Consider the following 20,000-nt stretch of genomic DNA (forward strand, 5'->3'; position numbering starts at 1 on the left):
CCACCGATGTGAGGGCAAGAGGTTGGGGGCACCGCTGCCATCAGAAGAGAAGGTAAGACCGCTGTCAAAAGATGTGGAGGAGGCGGAAGTGGTGTTGTTATAGTAGTGAAAATACTGCTATAGCAACAATAGTGATAATGATAACAATTGTAATAACTAAGTATATGATTATACATAGCATTAGTACCCGAACCCATCATCATAAATATCGAGACCATTATTACGAGTTCTTGTTCTTGAAAATCGTTTTGAAAGCATTATTTTAGATTTCAAAGATGGTGAGTAGAAAGTTTTACATACAAGGAGGAATGGGGAACACAAATCAAATGGGTTGTATGAATAATTTGCCATAATGTGTTAAGGATTTATACATATATATATATATATATATATATATATATATATATATATATATATATATATATATGTATGTATGTATGTATGTATACATATATATATGTATGTATGTATATATGTGCGTGTGTGTGTGTGTGTGTGTATGTGTGTGTGTGTATGTGTGTGTGTGTATGTGTGTGTGTGTGCGGTATTAACTGGCCTCTCGAGTGATAAGGGCAGGACCTCAAGGCCACGGGTCGACCGGCTCCGAAAACGGAGTGATCGGCGGCAGTGTTACTCAGAACTTCGGAGTGGGAGGTGACATTCTTTTTCCTTTTCAATTTTCATTCGCTTCTCTGAAAATGGCAATTAGGAATCCAGATATTAAGTATACTAAGGTTTGTTGTAACTCCTTTTTGTGTCTTAGGTTCAGGAATTATCGCTGTGTTTAAGAGTTATTAGCTTTTGTTGAAATTAATGTTGCCTTCACGAGGGCAAAACTAACCATAGATTTAGTATGTAAGAAGCAGTGTCATACAGGGAAACTCTTACTTGCAGCACAACAGGAATGTAATATTAAGGAACACATTTTATCATTCATCCCTCATAAAGAATCAAGAAAAACAACGTGAATTTCCGCGTGGCTCATTTTCCGGCACTAGGCCTCCCAATGCTCTTGTTGCCACGGGCAGACTCATTCGTGGGTGTGCATGCTGGCCGGTGGTTGTGCCTGCCAGTATGAGTTATGTATTTACGTCATTTTGTATCTCATCATCTATCACTGGTTTCATGACACTTATGTTGCCTCATGCCTTTTCCTTCCCTTTCTCCTTCTCTTGTTACTATCACTGTTTCTGGCTTCTGTTTGTGCTGCCTCCTCATATGACTCATTTTGTTATCTTATTCTTTTTCTCTCTTTTGATTCTCTGATTCTGGATACTCTTTTCTTTTGTCTTGTCCTTTTTGTAACTGGAAATAATGTTATCTCAGCTTTGTAAGAAAAATGAGTTTCTCCTTGAAGAAATTATATTTTATGTAAATATACATGCATACAGTAGACTAATGTAATTCACATTTGTTACTTTTTGTTACAGCTCTTCATCAACAATGAGTTTGTGGATGCAAAGAATGGCAAGACTTTTCCTGTCGTTAACCCTTCCACAGAGGAAACCATCTGCCAGATAGCACAGGGTGAGGAGGTGAGTTTCCACAGTGTGCCATCTGTTTTTTAAATTATCTGGCTAATACATTTCATGGGAAAACCTTTAGTGAAATCTTAATCTAAATATGAATCAGTTTATTCAGATATGTCATTTCTTTTGAGCATATATTCTTTAATGTCTTCAAATATTTTTATTTCTCATTTCAAATTATAGTAGTATGTATTTGGTCCCCACACTCTTACCTTGGCAAATCTTTAGGCAAAAACATTCTAAAATTACCACCACTTTTCAGGCAGATGTTGATGTAGCTGTGAAAGCAGCCCGAGCAGCATTTAAGAGGACAGCTCCCTGGAGAACAATGGATGCCTCCCAGCGTGGTGTCCTCATGCACAAGGCAAGCCTGTTCTTCTTTGTACTTCAAACCCTTTCCAGATACACATAAAGTACCATACCCATACTATGTGACCTTGAAATATTCCCAGGTTGTTTACCAGTTAGTTTTTCAGTATGGAATAGAATAGGCATAGTCATACACTCTTCTCTGATGTACCATATTTATAGTGCTGAGGGTAGAAAAAAAGTTAAGGTATCATTCTGTTTGCAGTTATATAATTCAGATCTTGTTTTAAATGACCAGTTACAACATCTGTACAGTGTGACTGCCAATGTATAATTTTAATGGTAGGACTTTGACCTTTAATTTGTATTACAGTTGTGTGACCTGCTAGAGCGCGACATGAATTACTTGGCCAGCCTTGACACTCTGGACAATGGCAAACCATTCACTGAGGCCATGTGTGACCTTGAATACAGTGTGAAGACCATCCGTTACTATGCTGGGTGGTGCGACAAGATCCATGGAGACACTGTTCCTTGTGGTAAGTGCAGATTGTTGTGAAATCAGTATACTAATATGTGATGTTCTGTTTGAAAACTGTAGCTGATACTGAAGGTATTAGAATGAGACTTTATAAAAAAAAATAATTAGCAAGCGTGTTGGGTTATGTTTGTAGATTGTTGTATTAAATATAATGGAAAAAACAGTTTTGTTAATGTTTTCATGAACTGTGAATATGGAGCAAACTAAACATTAATTAAACTTGGTGCAACAGATGGTGAGTTCCTCTGCATGACAAGAAAGGAGCCAGTGGGTGTTGTGGGCCAGATTATTCCATGGAACTACCCTGTGATGATGATTGCTTGGAAGTGGGGGCCTGCTCTTGCTGCCGGTTGCACCATTGTTCTCAAACCAGCTGAGCTGACACCGATCAGCTCCCTCTATCTTGGGGCTCTGGTCAAGGAGGTGAGGTAGCTACTTGCGCTTTTTAAGCATGTGGTGTATGTACAAAGGATTTGCCTCTCTGAAAATGAGTAGAAGGTTGTTTAGAAATTACGAGACCTCTGAAAAAAAACAAAAAATGCAGCTAAACTGAATTTAATAGATCTGAATTGTTTACTCTCAGGCTGGATTCCCACCTGGTGTCATCAACATTGTTCCTGGCTTTGGAGCCTCAGCAGGACATGCAGTTGCTAATCATCCTGATATTGATAAAGTAAGTAACACTCACATGTGCATGCAGTAAGGGAATATGTAACATGATACATTATATGTTTTTAATGTCAGTAAAGTGTTAAAAGTGACTGTTTAAAATATTTTGTGTATTGTTAATAGTTTTTACTTGCAAAACAAAATAGGTGGCATTTACTGGCTCCACTATGATTGGCCGGCGCATCCTAGAAGCTGCAGGACAGTCAAACCTGAAGCGTGTCACCATGGAGCTAGGGGGAAAGAGTCCTGTTGTTGTGTGTGAAGACTGTGGAGATTGCAAGTTGAATCTTACCTTTTTTGTTATGTCATTCTCTGGTTGGAAAATCATGTACAGTACCTTCTCATCTGCTGAAAACAAAGTTTGAATGTTTTAGAGGTTAGGATAAAGATTGTTTTTATTTGGTCTTTGTTATAAATACATATTTTATTATCTGTTTAATTTCTTTCAGTGGATGAAGCTGTAGATTTGTGCCACACTGCAATGTTTGGCAATCATGGCCAAAATTGCTGTGCTGGTTCAAGAACATTTGTGCATGAGTCTATCTATGATGAATTTGTGAAGCGAGCAGTGAAACTGGCCCAAAAGCGTCCTGTGGGAGACCCCTTTAATGAAGAAATACTTCAGGGACCACAAGTTAGTTTTACCCAGAGTTAGATACTATTTTGAAACAGAAAGAATACACTTACCTGCTAAGGTAGGTTTTATTAAAAAGATGTCATTGATTACTCTGTGATTCTTGTCATTTCTCATAGGTGAGCCAACAGCAAATGGAGCGCATTCTTGGGTACATAGAGAAGGGCAAAGCAGAAGGAGCCAAGCTGGAGTGTGGAGGTGCTCGCCTTGGGAACAAAGGCTATTTTGTTCAACCAACAGTGTTTTCTAATGTCACAGACAACATGACCATTGCAAGGGAGGAGGTACAGTTTTGCTCTGTCTTGTCAGTGATTCAGCTGTAATAACAAGAGGTTTTCATGTAGTTATAAGAGGAGATGATAAATTTTTCTTGTGATTTTACATTTGTTGGAGTATATCCCTTTTTCTTTATTCTCTTCCTCTCCTCCTTTTCTTTTTATTTCTTTTGCCCCCTTTTTTTTCTTTTCTTTTTTACTTTTTTTTCTTTTCTTTTCTTATTGTATCTTTGTTTGCCTCTCCTTAAGATCTTTGGACCAGTGCAAGTTATTCTGAAGTTTAAGACCTTGGATGAAGCCATAGAGCGCTCCAACGACACAAATTATGGTTTGGCCTCTGGGATCGTGACTCGTGATATCAACAAAGCCCTAACTTACGCTCAGAGTGTAAGAGCTGGTTCTGTATGGTGAGTTTTCAAGCAATTTTTTTGCAAACATTATGTATGCATGGGGAAGATAGATTATATGTACTATAAAATTAAAAAATGTATAAGTTCAAAAATAAAGGGCAAGAGGAATGAGGATGCATTCATACACTAAACATTTTAAAAAATAGAGATCATCACGAGAGTCAGTTTTGAAATAAACAAGATGTTTATTCTTAATTATTGTTCATTTATTTATTTTTCATTTATGTATTTATGTAATAAAAAAATACCAAGTAGCTTTTTATGGAGAATTCCTGACATAGATTTTTCCTTCCTAGATTTCTTTTTTTAGTTTTATGACTTCAATTATCTTTATATTTTCAGGGTGAACTGTTACGATTTGTGTCTGCCACAGACACCTTTCGGAGGCTACAAGCAGTCAGGTCATGGCAGGGAACTGTAAGTGTGGGGATTGGTGCTTTGCTTGAGGTCGTCAAGGCTTTTACTTTGATGCTGGGGTTATTTGCTCATGCCAAAGATTCTTCTAGGAATTTCTTTTTGTTGCTGATAGACTAATGATCCATTCTTATGTGCTATTCTGTTGTTCCGTTGTAAAACATGGAACTCATGGGTGTATATTGCATTATTATTATTTTATTTTATCCCCCCCAAAAAAAAATTCATTGTATATACCAGTGGCAAAAAAAAAAAAAATACTATACAGATTGCTGGTTTATTGAAACTGTTGTCACTTTTTAGAAACCTGTTTTTTGTGTAGGTTTTTTTTTCTGCTGCTGTCATGTTATTCATGTATGCCTGTATATTCTCTCTTAAGTTTTGTCTTTTTTTGTGTGTTTATTTCTTATTCTCATTTTTTATTTACACAATATCTTGACCTATTCCAGAGGTGAAGATGGCTTGGCAGAATACTTGGAGATTAAGACAATCTTGATCAAGGTACCAACGAAGGTGTCATAGACACTCTAGTACGTAATCTTGCATGCTCTTGTAATCTCTTTTATTGTTTGTTTGTGCATTCTCTCACTCTTTCAGTAGTCTCACTTTTGATTTTCGTTATTAGAATTAATGTTGACTTTAGTAGAATTTTATGTTATTTCAACTTTCGTCTTTCATTGTAAGTCTCACTCTCTCTCTCTCTCTCTCTCTCTCTCTCTCTCTCTCTCTCTCTCTCTCTCTCTCTCTCTCTCTCTCTCTCTCTCTCTCTCTCTCTCTCTCTCTCTCTCTCTCTCTCTCTCTCTCTCTCTCTCTCTCTCTCTCTCTCTCTCTCTCTCTCTCTCTCTCTCTCTCTCTCTCTCTCTCTCTCTCTCTCTCTCTCTCTCTCTCTCTCTCTCCTTTTTTATAATGTTCTGTAGTTATATTGTTGTATATGAAGTTGTTGTTTTTTTAAGATGAAACATGTGTCAAAATATTTTTTCTCTTTGCATGTTTTAGGTTCCCTCCAAGCTATAGGAGTCATTAGTTCTGATTAAGTCACCATATAAAACCATACACACAAGAGCACTACTGGAGATCATCTTGCTCACTTATCACTGTTTTTTTTTTTTTTTTTTTTTTTTTTTTTTTTTTTTTTTTTTTTTTTTTGTGATACTGTGGTTAGTACTTTATTCTAAATGTTATAGTATTGAAAGACCAAAGTATGAGCATGTTTATGTTTGAGATATGTGGAAAGAAATTATTATTTTATGTATGAAAGTATATTGTATTGTAAAGAAACTATAATATCTCAAAAATAAAATCTTGGATTATGTGGTATCAATTTCAAGCAGCATTAAAAGAATTTAAAAAAATACGACTTCTGAAAGATACAAGTAAAAAATATATTTTTGTAGAATTATATATATTTTTTTTTTTAATAATTTCTTTCAACTCTATCTTGAAGCTTTTAGCTTTAGCAACAGCATTTTTTATGTTAATGTCTGCGTGAAAATATAATTTTGCTAACAGGAACTTTTGCATATTGTGTTTAATTTGTATATATTACAACAAATCTGAGTAATTCCAATAGTCTTTTCATTGTTCCAATTCCAAAATTTTATTTTAGCAAAATTGTGTTGATTGTAAAATTCATTCTTGAACCATGTTACCAACTTGGTACCTGTATTGAAAAAAATATTAAGTGCGGTTGTCTGATTTTCAGTGTCAAAACCTATAATTTTTAGTAACATTGAAAGCCTGTAAAATTGGAAATAAAGATTTTGAAATTGAAAATTCTCTCATTTTATTCAGGAAAAATTATCACTACTGCACAGAAACTTAACTCCCTTTGCAAGTCAAAATTTAGTGTTTTTTGCAGCAGGTAATAATTCTCTCCTTGTATGTGGAATCTTAGGGCTAAAGCAGACTTAATGTATTCTTCTTAATGGACTTTCCTTTGGAGGGTGTAACTACTGTCACTTCAGAAATTTAGATTACCTTCAACATTTCTTACTCTATCCTTTAGTTAGTAAAGGGTTAAAAATTGGTCATCTTCCCCCATACAGGAAGATTGAACAGATCTTACTGATGTCTTAATTTAAAGCATGACAGCAGAATCAATAATTACATGTGAAAAGAAATATTACCCTGCTGCTGCTGGGAACATGTAATGTACTCCATAGTACTGTTTTGTGAAATGACTTCTCAAATGAAATGCTACCAAGGAGTCAGTTCTAGATTTTTTTTTTTTTATAATGTTATTTCTATTGAAGTTGTTATTATTGACTTTATAATAGCTAATTAACAACACTAATAGCAATATAAAATGAAAAATAACTTAAAAAATGAAGGAAAAGGATAAACAAATATGACACGTAGAATTGATAGTCGACTTCTTGGTGACTACTTAATTAAAATCAAACTCAGTGGGTATAGTGTATATATATCCTTGGAAGCATTGAGTTAAATTTACACAATATAAGGGCACTAAATTGACAATGTGAAGTTATTCCACATGAAAGCTTAATCTTTAATTTGCTACTTTATTTCATGGGTAATGGTTAATGGTTAATGGTTAAAAGCAAAATAAATGTGCTAGACATCTAAGGTCATATAGCACTATAGTTAATGTTTGTGAAGGATGGTTGGGTTAGTGATTAGTTGTTAAAGCTGGGTTAAGGAATTGGTGAGTGAATGGGTTAGGGTCGGATGAGGTAATGTAAAGGGGTTAGATCAAGTGAAGGATATATATGCGTTTGAGGAAGGAAAACAGGTTGTCAAAGCAGAAAGTGTGAGATTCTGTAAGGTTGTCTGATAAGTTGGGATGTCTATGTAGGGAGGACATGGGCATGACAATAGAATATGTGGGACTGAAAGAGGAACATTCGGAATTGCGAATGTTCCAATGAAGGATAGTTATACTTTTGTTGATTTACTGGCAAAGATTGCAGTGCGTGTTGGAGAATTTGAAGGGAAAGGTGCTAGAGGGTGCGATAAAGAATGAGGTTGGGGAGGTGGTGTTGTATCAGGAGGGGTGTCGGGAGGTAGAGGGTCTGGGGAAGAGGGTACTTGTGACATGAGGGTTTCACGTGTGTATCCAGGAGGGAGTGGAAGGAATAGAGGGGATAGTGGGAGGGTTAATATAGGTGGGGCTGGAGTCAGGGGGAATGGGTTTTGTTGGGATGGGGTAGGAGGATTGGGTGTAGGGAGAATATGAGTAGGAGGAGGATGGATATCGGCAGTCACTTTGAGTGTGGAGGGAGCGAGAGTTGTAGAATTTGAAGGTGGATGAGTATTAGTTTGGGACTCGATTATGTAGTTCTGGATATCTTCAAGAGTTTCTGTAGTGGAGTTGGTTGGGGAGTTTTGTGAGATAAAGGTTTTCTTGTGAGGGGGGGAAGAGAAGTCTTGTCTGAAAAATAGGGGCAAAGGAAGGTGGAGGTGATGTGAGGTAGGGGAAGAGGGGGTGGAACGTTTATTCTGTCTGCTGCGGGGAGGGAGAGGGGAAGGTGTTGGGGCTGTAGTAGAGATTGGAGTGTCTGGATTTAGGATAGCAAAAGAATTTGATTGGGTAGAGATTGGAGTGTCTGGGTTTAGGATGGCAAAAGAATTTGATTGGGGAAGGTAGGAGGTAGAAGAGGGGAAGTTAGATGGAGGGGGGTTGGGTTTAGGAGAGGGTGTAGGAGCTTGGGAGGTAGGGGGATTGGCAGAGTGAGCGACATTACTGGAGTAGGGGGTAAGAGAAAAGCCTTGTCGACGTGCTTCCTGTCTGGCTTCACGTAGAGTGAGTCCAAGTCTGAATCTGAGAGTTGCTACCTCAGACTCAAATTTGTAGGTGGGGCAGCCTCTATAAAATACATTATAGTGCGTGATTGTGCAGAGCAATTTGATCGAGTATGGCCAGGTTGGGCACATAGCGGGCAATGAACGGCAATGTTTGGCAGGATGTCCTAAATGCCAACAATTTTGGCACTGACGAGGAGGAGGTTGGTATGGTCAGACAGGTAGGGATTCCCCACTTATGTAAACATTTAAGGGAAGGTCATGTCTACAGAAAGTAATTTTGGCAATGTTGATGGATTTCTTACGATTTCCTCTGGGAGGAATGGAGTAGCATTGTACATATGTTGCATCATAGTCTGTGAGACAAGCGAGTAAATCCTCTCCACAATCTGACCATTCTTTGTCATGGATTGGGCAATCTATTGGGGAGATAGAGACAGTTCCAGTGCAAGTATTGAGGGTTGGATGAGGTTCTGTAGGGATGGGATTACCACATAGATCAGTTAGTTTTGTTAATGCTATAGCTTCGTTTTCAGTTGTTACTGTGACGAGACGGGAGTGGTCGCGTCGGCTACGGAAAGAGACTTTGCCTACTTGTTTTTGGAGGCATTGTTGGAAGAGGAGGGTGTTTTGAGAGTAGGGAGCTGTGGGAGGGATCACGAAAAATCGGTCCCATTTGGCTGGGCTAAATAGAGTATTTAGGATTCTTGTAGAGGTGTGGGTAGATTATGACACAGGAGGTTGACTACACAATTACTTATATTAATTCAATTTATTAAAGGATTTATTAAAAAAGGGTAAGCAAACTCTCTTTATTTTATGATGCATAAACTGTACATTTTTTTTTTCTACTTGAAAAACAAAAGCAAAATTTTACAAAATTTGTGAATAAGTATTATAAAGATTTTTTTCCAGCAGATACTTTAGCACCAATTATTCAGTCTTTGAAACTTTGTGCACTTCATCCCAAGTGGATGGGCAAGTCCAGATCCATGTGTAGTTGAAGATAAGGCAAGAAAAAGACCAAGCCTCAAAATTCTGCAATAAGGAAATGGAAAGCTTAGCAGAAAAACAACTTTGCTGTCTTTCCACAAGATGGGAAAAATGGGAAGGCTTAAAGAGTGCATAAAAAAAATCCAGAAAAATAGCAGTTAAACAATTTATGCCTCTATTGCATTGGCAAGCAGTTACACCTAATAGTGATAATTATTACGTATCAACCTTTAGGGGGTAATGCAGGCAACAACTGAGTTTTAAAAAAATATAAATTTGTGGTCCAGTCATATTTGCAAATGTACTTTCAAAAATCATACAATATGCAATCTCATCAATCAATTCACTAAATATTTTGTTGTTAGCACATCTCTGTTTTCCACTGAACTCAATATGACCACATTATATCAAGCTGACATACTATAAATAAAGCTTACACAGTAAAATGAGCTCTAGGCTAGTAGCAGCACAATGATTTCCAGTGAACTTAATTATTACATTAAAAAAAGAAAGAAATATCAGTGTGTCTGTGAAGGGTGCAGTTCACCTATTGTACCCAAATAAAATTTCTGATGTGCTAATAATCCATTTTATCCAGATACCAAGCAGCAGAAACCTACTGCAATTCACATCATCTGCCTAAAACTGGGCAAAGACCAACTTAACCAGACATTCTTGTAATACCCTTCTCTTTTACTAACATAATGTTATCAACAATTTCTTCTATAGTTGAGAGAAACATTATGAGAACACTACATGGTGAGCAAAACATAAAATTAAAAAATATATGAGATGCATGATGAAGCACTAAAAAATACCCTAGTGTACACTCTGAAAGACATGCCTTGATTTAAATCAAATGGCGACAGACTGACTATGTGTAAAACTTGAATACTTACTCACTCAATAGCAACCTCCATACGAAACTATGCATCTGCACATGACAAAGGATTAAATATACTGTACACTCGCAAATAATCATCTGTTGAGGTTAAAGCTGCATCCACATGAGGGGCAGTACCTGTGCATTATTACCAATTGATGGTCCAATTTAAAGAGTTGGAAGGTGGCCAGGCACCCATGGATATATTAAAAGTGGGGAAACTAGGTAACCCATGAAAATGGCCAATCACAAATAAAGTACACCCTCTATTAGCCACAACTCACCACCACGGAACTATTCACACTAGCAGGACTGCATATGATATATGTAATGAACTTCTAAAGAGCCATCTACTTTACTTTTGTATTCTTAAATCGCCTGCAAGTTTCTGTTAATCAAACTATTTTTACATTGTACTGTTAAATGGACCATATCCCTTAAAGCTCTTTTGTTATCAAATTCTTATTCACCAATTCTATTTTAGTTTTTCTTTGCATGAATTATTTGCTTTATTACAGTTAGTACCTGAAGAAGTCTTACCATGCATTAAATATATGAAATGTAGAGAAGCACTACAATCATGTTGGGGATCAGGAAACTAAATCCCACAATTGCTAACCATGCCTTGCCTTTCTCTCTTACTAAATAAAGATACCAATGCATGTCACTGGATTTCACATAAAAAATTATATATACATAATGTACTTATTTATTTATTTATTTATCTATTTCTTTATTTAAAAGCAATATGCCCCTGTAGAGAGGATCTCGAAACACAAATGCCCTTTATCTAAAAACATCTTTGACTAGTGCAGCAGCTCCAAAGAAGCATAAACACTCTGACAGGTATAATAACAAAGTTGGTTTCTAGTTCCACAATTTACCAAAAAATGTAGTGCATAAGACATAAATTCATGGCTTTCATTAGTGATAGCCTACTAAAATTAATATGCATGACACCTTTTTATTTGTTCTCAAATATTTGGATACAAGAAAAATAATCTTTGTCTGTATTTTTGTATTTTTCTTTCCTGACTTATTCTACAGCAATGCATTCTTTAACACTTGTTTCTCAAATGTTTTACCAACATTATGTCTTATGGGGGAATTAATAATTCAAATTTTTCACTTGCATGCACGCACGCACGCACGCACAAAATAAATAAATAAAAAGTTTGCTACAAAACTACCTATGATACTTCAAACAGTCCTGGTCTAAAAAATAATGCTGGAACCATTTTCAGTATAAAAAAAAAAAAAAAAAAAAGTAAGTAAGTAATGTCCACCTTTGTTTACATGCTTGTGTGTGCTTGTATGTTTGTCTGTAGATATACACTTCCATGTGTGAAAGTTTGTGCATCTGCCCATTATTACAAAAATACTTTTCATAAGATTTTGATATAAAAATTACACATAGTTGCTCTCATCTCTATATACATGTCACAGGATGAGTTCAAGATCAATTGACAGCAGAAGCAAGACTACACTAAAACCACTTTTCAACTAAATATTTTGAATTTTGCATACTATTTTAAAGCAAACATTGTGAATTTTGCATACTTTCATAATGTCTCACCTTTCCCATGACACTGCAGAAACAACTAACTCTCTTTAAAATTCACTATTGGCTATTTATCACAGTTACTACTGTGGATCCCTGCATTCCCATATTTCATTTTTATTGTAATAATAACTGCCCGAGATGATTACATGATCACAATGCAGTAACAGCCTCTCTATTGGCAAGTGTCAAATTGGGAATTCTCAAATTGTAAACTTAAACAAAAGCTCCATTATATAAGAACAAATATTTAAAACTGAGCTAAAAAATTCAATCATACAACAAATCAACTGTCAGCTGACATATTGTAGTCATGAAAAATACCATAGAATAAGCATCTAAAACAAAACCCCTCAATGTTGCCACACTTACTGCTACTTTCTTATTTGTTTTCAAATACATTTTTAAAGAAAAACAGTAATATGAATATACTATATTAGCATTAAACTCTTCATCTCAGGTACATTTCATGAACTCAAATTCCACTCCTTTCTCAAAACTGCAATTACAGCAATGAGGCACATGCACTCATTCTGCTATAGTATGAACACAATAGAATACCTTAAAGGACAAGATTCAAGCTGCCCTTATCAGTCTTCTTGTTGCAACTCAGGCTTGGAGACCTGCTGCAACACAACCAATGTAGCCTTCTAGTGCTGGCTTAATTATATACCAAAGAACACAAAAGTAGAAAAAAATAAAACAGAAGGAATACCAAAAAGCTTTAACAACCCTTATATCTTCCTACAAGCCAAGTTGTATGCCACAGGCCTAGAAGTTGACTTCCCTCAGCAGCAGGGCATCCGAATGATGATCCAAGGCAGCTTCCCATGGCGTCTGTACTGGTAGAAATTGTGGAGGAAGTTGATAATGAGAAGCAGCAGCAAAAGAGCCAAGGTGATATTGAGGATGTCAAGGGAACTCAGCAGGGGAGGACCAGAAGAGCACTGTGACTTGACATCAATCAAGATCAGACGCTTTTTGGGATGGTGTTCACTGTCACTTGGGCAGCGGATATCATGATAATCAGGAATCATTGTGCTCTGGTAATACACCAGTTTCTGCAAGGAAGACAAAGATATGTGGTTTATGAATTTCACAGGTTTAGCACAAGATGAATGTTAATATAGATAAGACAAAGATATATTGTATGCATTATCATGGCCATATTTCCATACAAAATTAACCAAGACATCTACTAGACTCTTGCCTAGTCTTTAATTTTTTTGAACACCCAAACCAATACCAGATGTTTAACAGCTGTGTCTGTCTCTCTCCCACAAGAAAATACCCCACATCCAAAGTCTCACCTGGAATTCTGGCAAGAAGGAGCAATTGTCACAGTTCCAGGGATTATCTGCCAGGTTGAATGTTGGGTAGAAGAGCTGTGATGTTTGGCGTGCCTCCTCATAAATCCTGTTAATTTCCTTGATTGGCAACTGGAATGTAAAAATGCATTCAGCATTAATAACCATCAAATGTCATTGACTTTCAGACCCAAATTTAAGTGTATGCACCACAAGTAGCACTGAAAGACTTACCGTTGTCAACTTATTGTTTGCAAGATTGATGTAAACATCAAGTGGTCGCCCCTTGATATAGTTATAGAAGAGATCTCCATTGATGTAAGAAATCTGATTGTTGTTCAAGAGAATGGAATCCATCCTCCGATAGTTCTCATTAGTGAAGAGCGTATTTATGTCAGTGATCTGAAGGTAGATGTGGTATGAAAAGCCTAAATTAGTCAGACTGCTTAAAGCAAAATTTGAAGTGAATTTTAAATGCTGGAAAATATGTATGTCAGGCAGTGCTCTATTCTCATAAGATTGTTCATTTACCACATTGCTAAAATACTACATATTAGAATTCAATTTCATAATAAAAATAGCTTTATTGTTCTCTATACTCACATTATTCCATCCAAACTGCATGCGTGTTGTACATCTTGGGATGACCTCAGGCAGTTGGGTGAGGCCAACCCTCTCACAAAGCAAGTGTATTATTGGGTACTGACTCTCCTTGAAGCCTTGGACATTGCACTGGCACTGGCTTGGGCAATCACGCTCTGTTTCCTGAGGAAAATTATTTGGGTCTTGTAAACCACTGCAAGCTTCTGTTATAGCTATCAAAGTTCATTTTCATTCAGTATTCATTTTTACAAATCTGAACTAAATGAATTAAACTTCTTTAAGCTTTTCATGAACAAACTGGTAATATGAGACGAATTTTTTTTTTTAATTGCCATTACTGAAAGCAAAGACAAAGACAAAGTCACTCCACCTCCTCTCTCACCTTCACATACTTCATGCAGAGCAAGAATTGGTGGTCATTGAAACTATAGCGTGTGGAGAAGAGAGTCATCTCCCCTGAGCTCACCACGAAGCACCTTGTGGTATTTGTGATGTTTGCTCGGCCTACTTCCATCCAATCCAGCATCCATAGCTTATCCTTCGTGCAGTTGAGGCCTCCACCTGTACCATAACAAAAGTGTCTTGAGGTACATACTGTTATCTTAACTCATCTCTGGTCTTCTAATGTTAGATCAATGCAACTGTCTTACATGAAGACACATCAAACAAATGAAAACTGATACTACTATATTAAAATTGCACATTATCAACACAATACACACCATTCACTTACCAACTATATTGAGAAGTTGGAGAGGTTTTACAGTCTCAATGGTACTGAGGTTTAAGTCGAGAACATAGCAGTCTATGATGTGAAACTCTTCTAACCCTCCCAGACCTGCTAATGTCTAAAGAGAAGACAGAACATTATTTCCACTCAATGCCCTTACTGGTATCTTAGCTGGTATCTCTGTGTTAATGTTAAGTGGAAGGTGCTTCATGGATACCAGTGGAAAAGGTGCAGACACTGACAAAGCTCCACAATTCATAAAAACAAACATAAATATCCATAATTTTTCATAAGGTTACCTCAGTTGTAAGGGAGAGTGTGGACCTCATCTTGGAGGTCTTGAGAGTATTGTTATTCCAGCAGTCCTCCAGTATCAACCGTGAGAGGGAAGGAGCATCTGGCCGTGTGGGAAGTTCCCACTCAGAAAAATAGCTGTGAGAGCAAGTTGTAATGAATTTCCAAGACGAAAATTTGCAATGACAATGAAATGCATCAAAATCATCTTTGAATCATCCTTTGCATAATTTCCTGCTATACAGTTCAAGGAGAGCATAGGCCTGGACTTTCATGACTGGTTTGGGAAGATTACTATTTTTTTTTTTTTCTTTAATCCAATGCCACTAGGCATGATATGTACAAACATGCCATACCCACTATGAGTTTACTTTATTAATTGTTTTTACACATAGATGGCTACACTTGTACTAAGTCGCCAATGAGCCTGTCTTGCCCATTTACCCTTTTCCTTGATTTACAAAAATATTTAACATTATCTTATTTTGCCATTAATAATGTTTATAACATTAGCAATTATAATGTTTATAATAATAATAATATCATCAATATTTGTAGCATTAGAAGAAAAAAAAAAGTTTTTTTCTGCCAATTCAAGGAAAGGTGAAATGGACTCCTTTGTGGCTAAGCACTAGCAAAGCCATCTATGTGAAAAGACCTTCCACAAAATAAATTAAAAATGATTACAGCATTGTCCTGGCAGCATTGGGTTAATAATAATTATCATTGTGGAAACAATCCTGCATCACTGCAAATTATAGTATGAAATCTGCAAAAATAAAGATAATATGACCATTTTTCTCTCCCCTCGCATCTAGTCACACTCACAGTAGTGTATACAAACAGCCACACAACGATCAAATAAAAGCATTGGATTAGATTTACCAAATTACAATGGGTTTTAACATATAAGTGATCATTTGATGAGTTTTATTAGAAAGTAAATTTTCTGGTTAATTAATAATTTCATAAATTGTCATACTATGAAATATGTTGTGTATCTTTGAAACCTAACATTTGTATTTTTTCTGTGGCAAAAAATGAGAAAAATGTGCATTCTGTGGCACACTAACCTGTGGTTGAATACAACAGTGTGCAGTGATGGCAGCTTTACTAGGTCATCCCTTGTCCAGACTCCCTGAACAGCATTCTCCAAAGTGAGTTTTGTTACTTGTGCCCTCATTTCTTCTGGAATGTTGCTGGACACCTCTTCAAGGGATTGCATACCCCTACACACAATCTTGGGGGAAATAAGAATGAAGAGTATTATTTTACTATAGGAAATGGAACAATCATATATAACAGTCTCATACTGATAGAATACTTATGGATCTAAAGGAATTTATATGGAGAGAAAAAAGGGATTAAGAAAAGTATGGGGAGGAAATAAATGAAACTGAAAATCATATTTAGGTCATATTTAACTTAAAAGTCATAAGTATACCAATCTATTATCACAGTAATTTGAGCAGCTTGCTATTTGTGTTTTACAATTACAAGTCAAGGGGTAGAAGGGTAGGCAAATGCCCATTCCCTTCCCTTGCTCTTCCCTGTAGCTCTGACCCTACAGGTACATCATTTGCTCTTTTTGGCACAAAAAATTGTAACATCAAGTTTCTGAAATTCAACTGTACAAGTTGTGTCCCTCACTCCTTACTCACCTCTGTTGGTTCCACAGCATGACATGGGCCAGAAGAACTGTGTGTGGGCTGAATGCTGTTCTCCTCAGGGATGGATAATGTATGTGCCTGAAGAAATTGCAAAGAGTGAGACATCTGACAATAGTGAGGATCTAATTTTTTGTGATGTAAGAAGACTCATATGCACAAATTCTCCTCAAATAAGTGTTAGCAGTATCTCACCCATGTTGAAGCTCCTAGCAGGACTAAAATTAATTTTCCGAGCAATCTAAGCTGCCACATGTTTGCAAGCTATCTGGAAAAAAAACATCATCTTATGGTTGCAACAATATTTCAGTTATATATCCTTACACTGAAGAAATTAAGTAGTACAAAGCCTTCTGATTCTTAAGCCAAGTTATTCTACTTGAATGCTTTCTTTTAGATGAAAATATCTGATAACACAATCTTATAATGAGTGCCACCTCTCATGGAAAAAGCACATACACACAATTTCAAATTACTTTTCAAAATTCCATGGATTCCTATTATCACAGTGGAAAAAAAAATCACAATTTAATTTCATTCACATGTTGTTCAGTATGATTGGGTTAATAGTGGTAATCCTTCAAGTCATACACTTACAAAAAAAAAAAAAAAGCTATTGCTAAAGCTCCAGCACTTGTGGTAAATTATTTATTCATTCAACAATTTACAAATTCAATGACAATTATTCAATAATATACATAAAAATCCACCGTCAAATTTTTCAATAACACACACACACACACACACACACACACATACACACACACACACACACACACACACACACACACACACACACACACACACACACTCTGAACTTACCATATCAATACCTTCAATGTGTGTCCTACACTGCAAAAACAATAAGAAAACAGGACACAAATTGAGCATTTTAATATTTCCTTGAGAACCTGATCTTCAATGCCAGGAGACACCATCCATTAAAAGGGAGCAGTTTACTCCAACTGGGAGCATTAGAGTAATCCATTAATTATGCCTCAGTCAGGAGGTGTTGCATGATAATTCATGGGTTCTATCAGGCTAGGAAAGGGAAGGAAAATTATGAACTCTTGCTCCATTAAATTGGCAGGAATGCAGAGCCACAGAAAATTAGCTGAGTCCAGGTTTGGATTGAAGTTGAAGTCCAAAACTGGTTAAAACACAAATGTTTTACCTACTCTGGCCTTATGCAACTTACCCTACAGTTAGTACAAAAAATGTGACTAGATGATCCCAATGCCGACAGGGAAAATGAATAAAAAATGGGGAAAATGCTGTGCTCATTTTCTATATTTTTTTGTGAAATGTCTCTGCACATAGATGGCTCTGCTAGTGCTTAGCCACAAAGGAGTCAATTAGTCGACCTTGTGACTTTTTTTACTAGTGCTATGAATATCAATGGTGTTATTTTTATTATAAACATTATAATTACTATAATGTTATAAACATTATTAACAGCAAAATAAGATAATGTAAAATATTTTCGTAAATCAAAGAAAAGGGTAAACAGGCAGTACTCGTAATTGGCTCACTGGTGACTTAGTACAAGTGTAGCCATCTATGAGTAAAAACAATCAAAGAAGTAACTCACAGTGGCCATAGCATGTACGTACATGTCATGCCCATCGGCACTGGGTTAATTAAACCACTTATCATCAATTTTTTATTTGAACTATAGCAATGTATTGCATCATCGTACTAAACACTGGTTTGGCCAATTTCGAAACTGCAAATACAGTGACTTACACATGCTCTCTCTCTCTCTCTCTCTCTCTCTCTCTCTCTCTCTCTCTCTCTCTCTCTCTCTCTCTCTCTCTCTCTCTCTCTCTCTCTCTCTCTCTCTCTCTCTCTCTCTCTCTCTCTCTCTCTCTCTCTCTCTCTCTCTCTCTCCCTCTCTCTCTCTCTCTCTCTCTCTCTCTCTCTCTCTCTCTCTCTCTCTCTCTCTCTCTCTCTCTCTCTCTCTCTCTCTCTCTCTCTCTCTCTCTCTCTCTCCCTCCCTCCCTCCCTCCCTCCCTCCCTCTCTCTCTCTCCCTCCCTCCCTCTCTCTCTCTCCCTCTCTCTCTCTCCCTCTCTCTCTCTCCCTCTCTCTCTCTCTCTCTCTCTCTCTCTCTCTCTCTCTCTCTCTCTCTCTCTCTCTCTCTCTCTCTCTCTCTCTCTCTCTCTCTCTCTCTCTCTCTCTCCCTCTCTCTCTCTCCCTCTCTCTCTCTCTCCTCTCTCTCTCTCCCTCTCTCTCTCTCCCTCTCTCTCTCTCCCTCTCTCTCTCTCTCCCTCTCTCTCTCTCCCTCTCTCTCTCTCCCTCTCTCTCTCTCTCCCTCTCTCTCTCTCCCTCTCTCTCTCTCCCTCTCTCTCTCTCCCTCTCCCTCTCTCTCCCTCTCCCTCTCTCTCTCTCTCCCTCTCTCTCTCTCCCTCTCTCTCTCTCTCTCCCTCTCTCTCTCTCCCTCTCTCTCTCTCCCTCTCTCTCTCTCCCTCTCTCCCTCTCCCTCTCTCCCTCTCCCTCTCTCTCTCTCCCTCTCTCTCTCTCCCTCTCTCTCTCTCCCTCTCTCTCTCTCCCTCTCTCTCTCTCCCTCTCTCTCTCTCCCTCTCTCTCTCTCCCATACTTGGCATCAGACTCCTGCAGCTTAAGCCTAGACCACAAATCTCCAATATCCTATCAAATAAGATAAATTATACAGTTAGGTATGCCCGACCTCGATACTCCAATCTCATACAGTCCAACTTAGAATGAAAAACTAAAACTGCTCATACTATCATGTTCTTCAATGTATGGAACAACGAAGCTATTAATATTCCAGATACAGTAATTGCTGCTCCTTGGCACAGAACTCATGTACATGCTTATATTGATAAATTAATAGGGTCTAAATCTTTGGCTTCAAAAATGGAACTAAAAGCTCACTACTTGAAATATATAGATGGCATTCTACATCCCTCTCATGGTACGCCCCCACTTGCAATCTACTGTGATGCCTCCACTGATCCTCATGGAGCAACAGGGATTGGTGTGCTAATTCCTGATATAGATCTTGAAGAAATTGTGGATTTCCAACTGGACAAGCACAACTGATGTCGAGTCAGTAGCTATACATCATGCCATTAAGAAAGGTAGTGAGCAGCAGCGACACCTGGCTGTCTTTACAGACAGCCAAGGCGCTCTCCAAAGGCTTACTGCATTTAATCCAGAAAACATGATAACTAGGAATATCCTTCACCAAATTTCCAAACTATCAGAACGGGGTACTCAAGTGTCACTATACTGGATACCCTCTCATATAGGAATATCACTATGTGATAAGGTTGATCAATTAGCCAGGTTAGCACTTTCCCATGAAGATCCATATTATGTAATACCACTATCTCTCAATCAAATGAAAAAACGAGTTATCAACTGTCTTAGAGATTATGAGGGTCAGGTATGGACC

General features: G+C 37.3%; 2 protein-coding genes across 5 annotated transcripts in view; one reads left to right on the forward strand and one right to left on the reverse strand.

Annotated features, from left to right (window-relative positions):
* Positions 1-580: 580 nt before the first annotated feature.
* Positions 581-6,554, forward strand: LOC125045456 (aldehyde dehydrogenase X, mitochondrial-like). 4 transcript variants are annotated; one of them, XR_007116551.1, is made up of 14 exons: positions 581-734; positions 1,431-1,535; positions 1,792-1,893; positions 2,212-2,377; positions 2,612-2,802; positions 2,963-3,052; positions 3,195-3,324; positions 3,498-3,682; positions 3,802-3,966; positions 4,207-4,364; positions 4,710-4,784; positions 5,231-5,311; positions 5,778-5,878; positions 5,921-6,554. XR_007116551.1 is itself a non-coding variant. In XM_047642725.1 (13 exons), exons 1-12 carry the CDS (start codon positions 699-701, stop codon positions 5,301-5,303), a joined length of 1,476 nt encoding a protein of 491 aa, XP_047498681.1. In that variant the 5' UTR covers positions 581-698; the 3' UTR covers positions 5,304-5,311; positions 5,778-5,904. The 4 variants fall into 4 exon arrangements, 2 of the variants coding, with proteins under 2 accessions (XP_047498681.1, XP_047498682.1); XR_007116552.1 differs by having other exon boundaries at positions 5,231-5,282; XM_047642725.1 differs by lacking the exon at positions 5,921-6,554 and having other exon boundaries at positions 5,778-5,904.
* Positions 6,555-9,343: 2,789 nt separating this feature from the next.
* LOC125045409 (protein singed wings 2-like) overlaps positions 9,344-20,000 on the reverse strand; it is a 27,380-nt gene continuing 16,723 nt past the window's right edge. The window contains exons 2-11 of the mRNA XM_047642621.1: positions 16,777-16,845; positions 16,576-16,662; positions 15,988-16,154; positions 14,920-15,052; positions 14,624-14,738; positions 14,273-14,451; positions 13,891-14,052; positions 13,522-13,689; positions 13,291-13,419; positions 9,344-13,041 (exon numbers count right to left, since the gene is read on the reverse strand). Of these exons, the coding sequence (XP_047498577.1) occupies positions 12,769-13,041; positions 13,291-13,419; positions 13,522-13,689; positions 13,891-14,052; positions 14,273-14,451; positions 14,624-14,738; positions 14,920-15,052; positions 15,988-16,154; positions 16,576-16,662; positions 16,777-16,836 (1,473 nt within the window). The 5' untranslated portion in view covers positions 16,837-16,845 and the 3' untranslated portion in view covers positions 9,344-12,768. The remainder of the gene's footprint in view (positions 13,042-13,290; positions 13,420-13,521; positions 13,690-13,890; positions 14,053-14,272; positions 14,452-14,623; positions 14,739-14,919; positions 15,053-15,987; positions 16,155-16,575; positions 16,663-16,776; positions 16,846-20,000) is intronic.

This window comes from Penaeus chinensis, chromosome 37 (assembly GCF_019202785.1).
Source record: "Penaeus chinensis breed Huanghai No. 1 chromosome 37, ASM1920278v2, whole genome shotgun sequence".
NCBI lineage: Eukaryota > Metazoa > Arthropoda > Malacostraca > Decapoda > Penaeidae > Penaeus > Penaeus chinensis.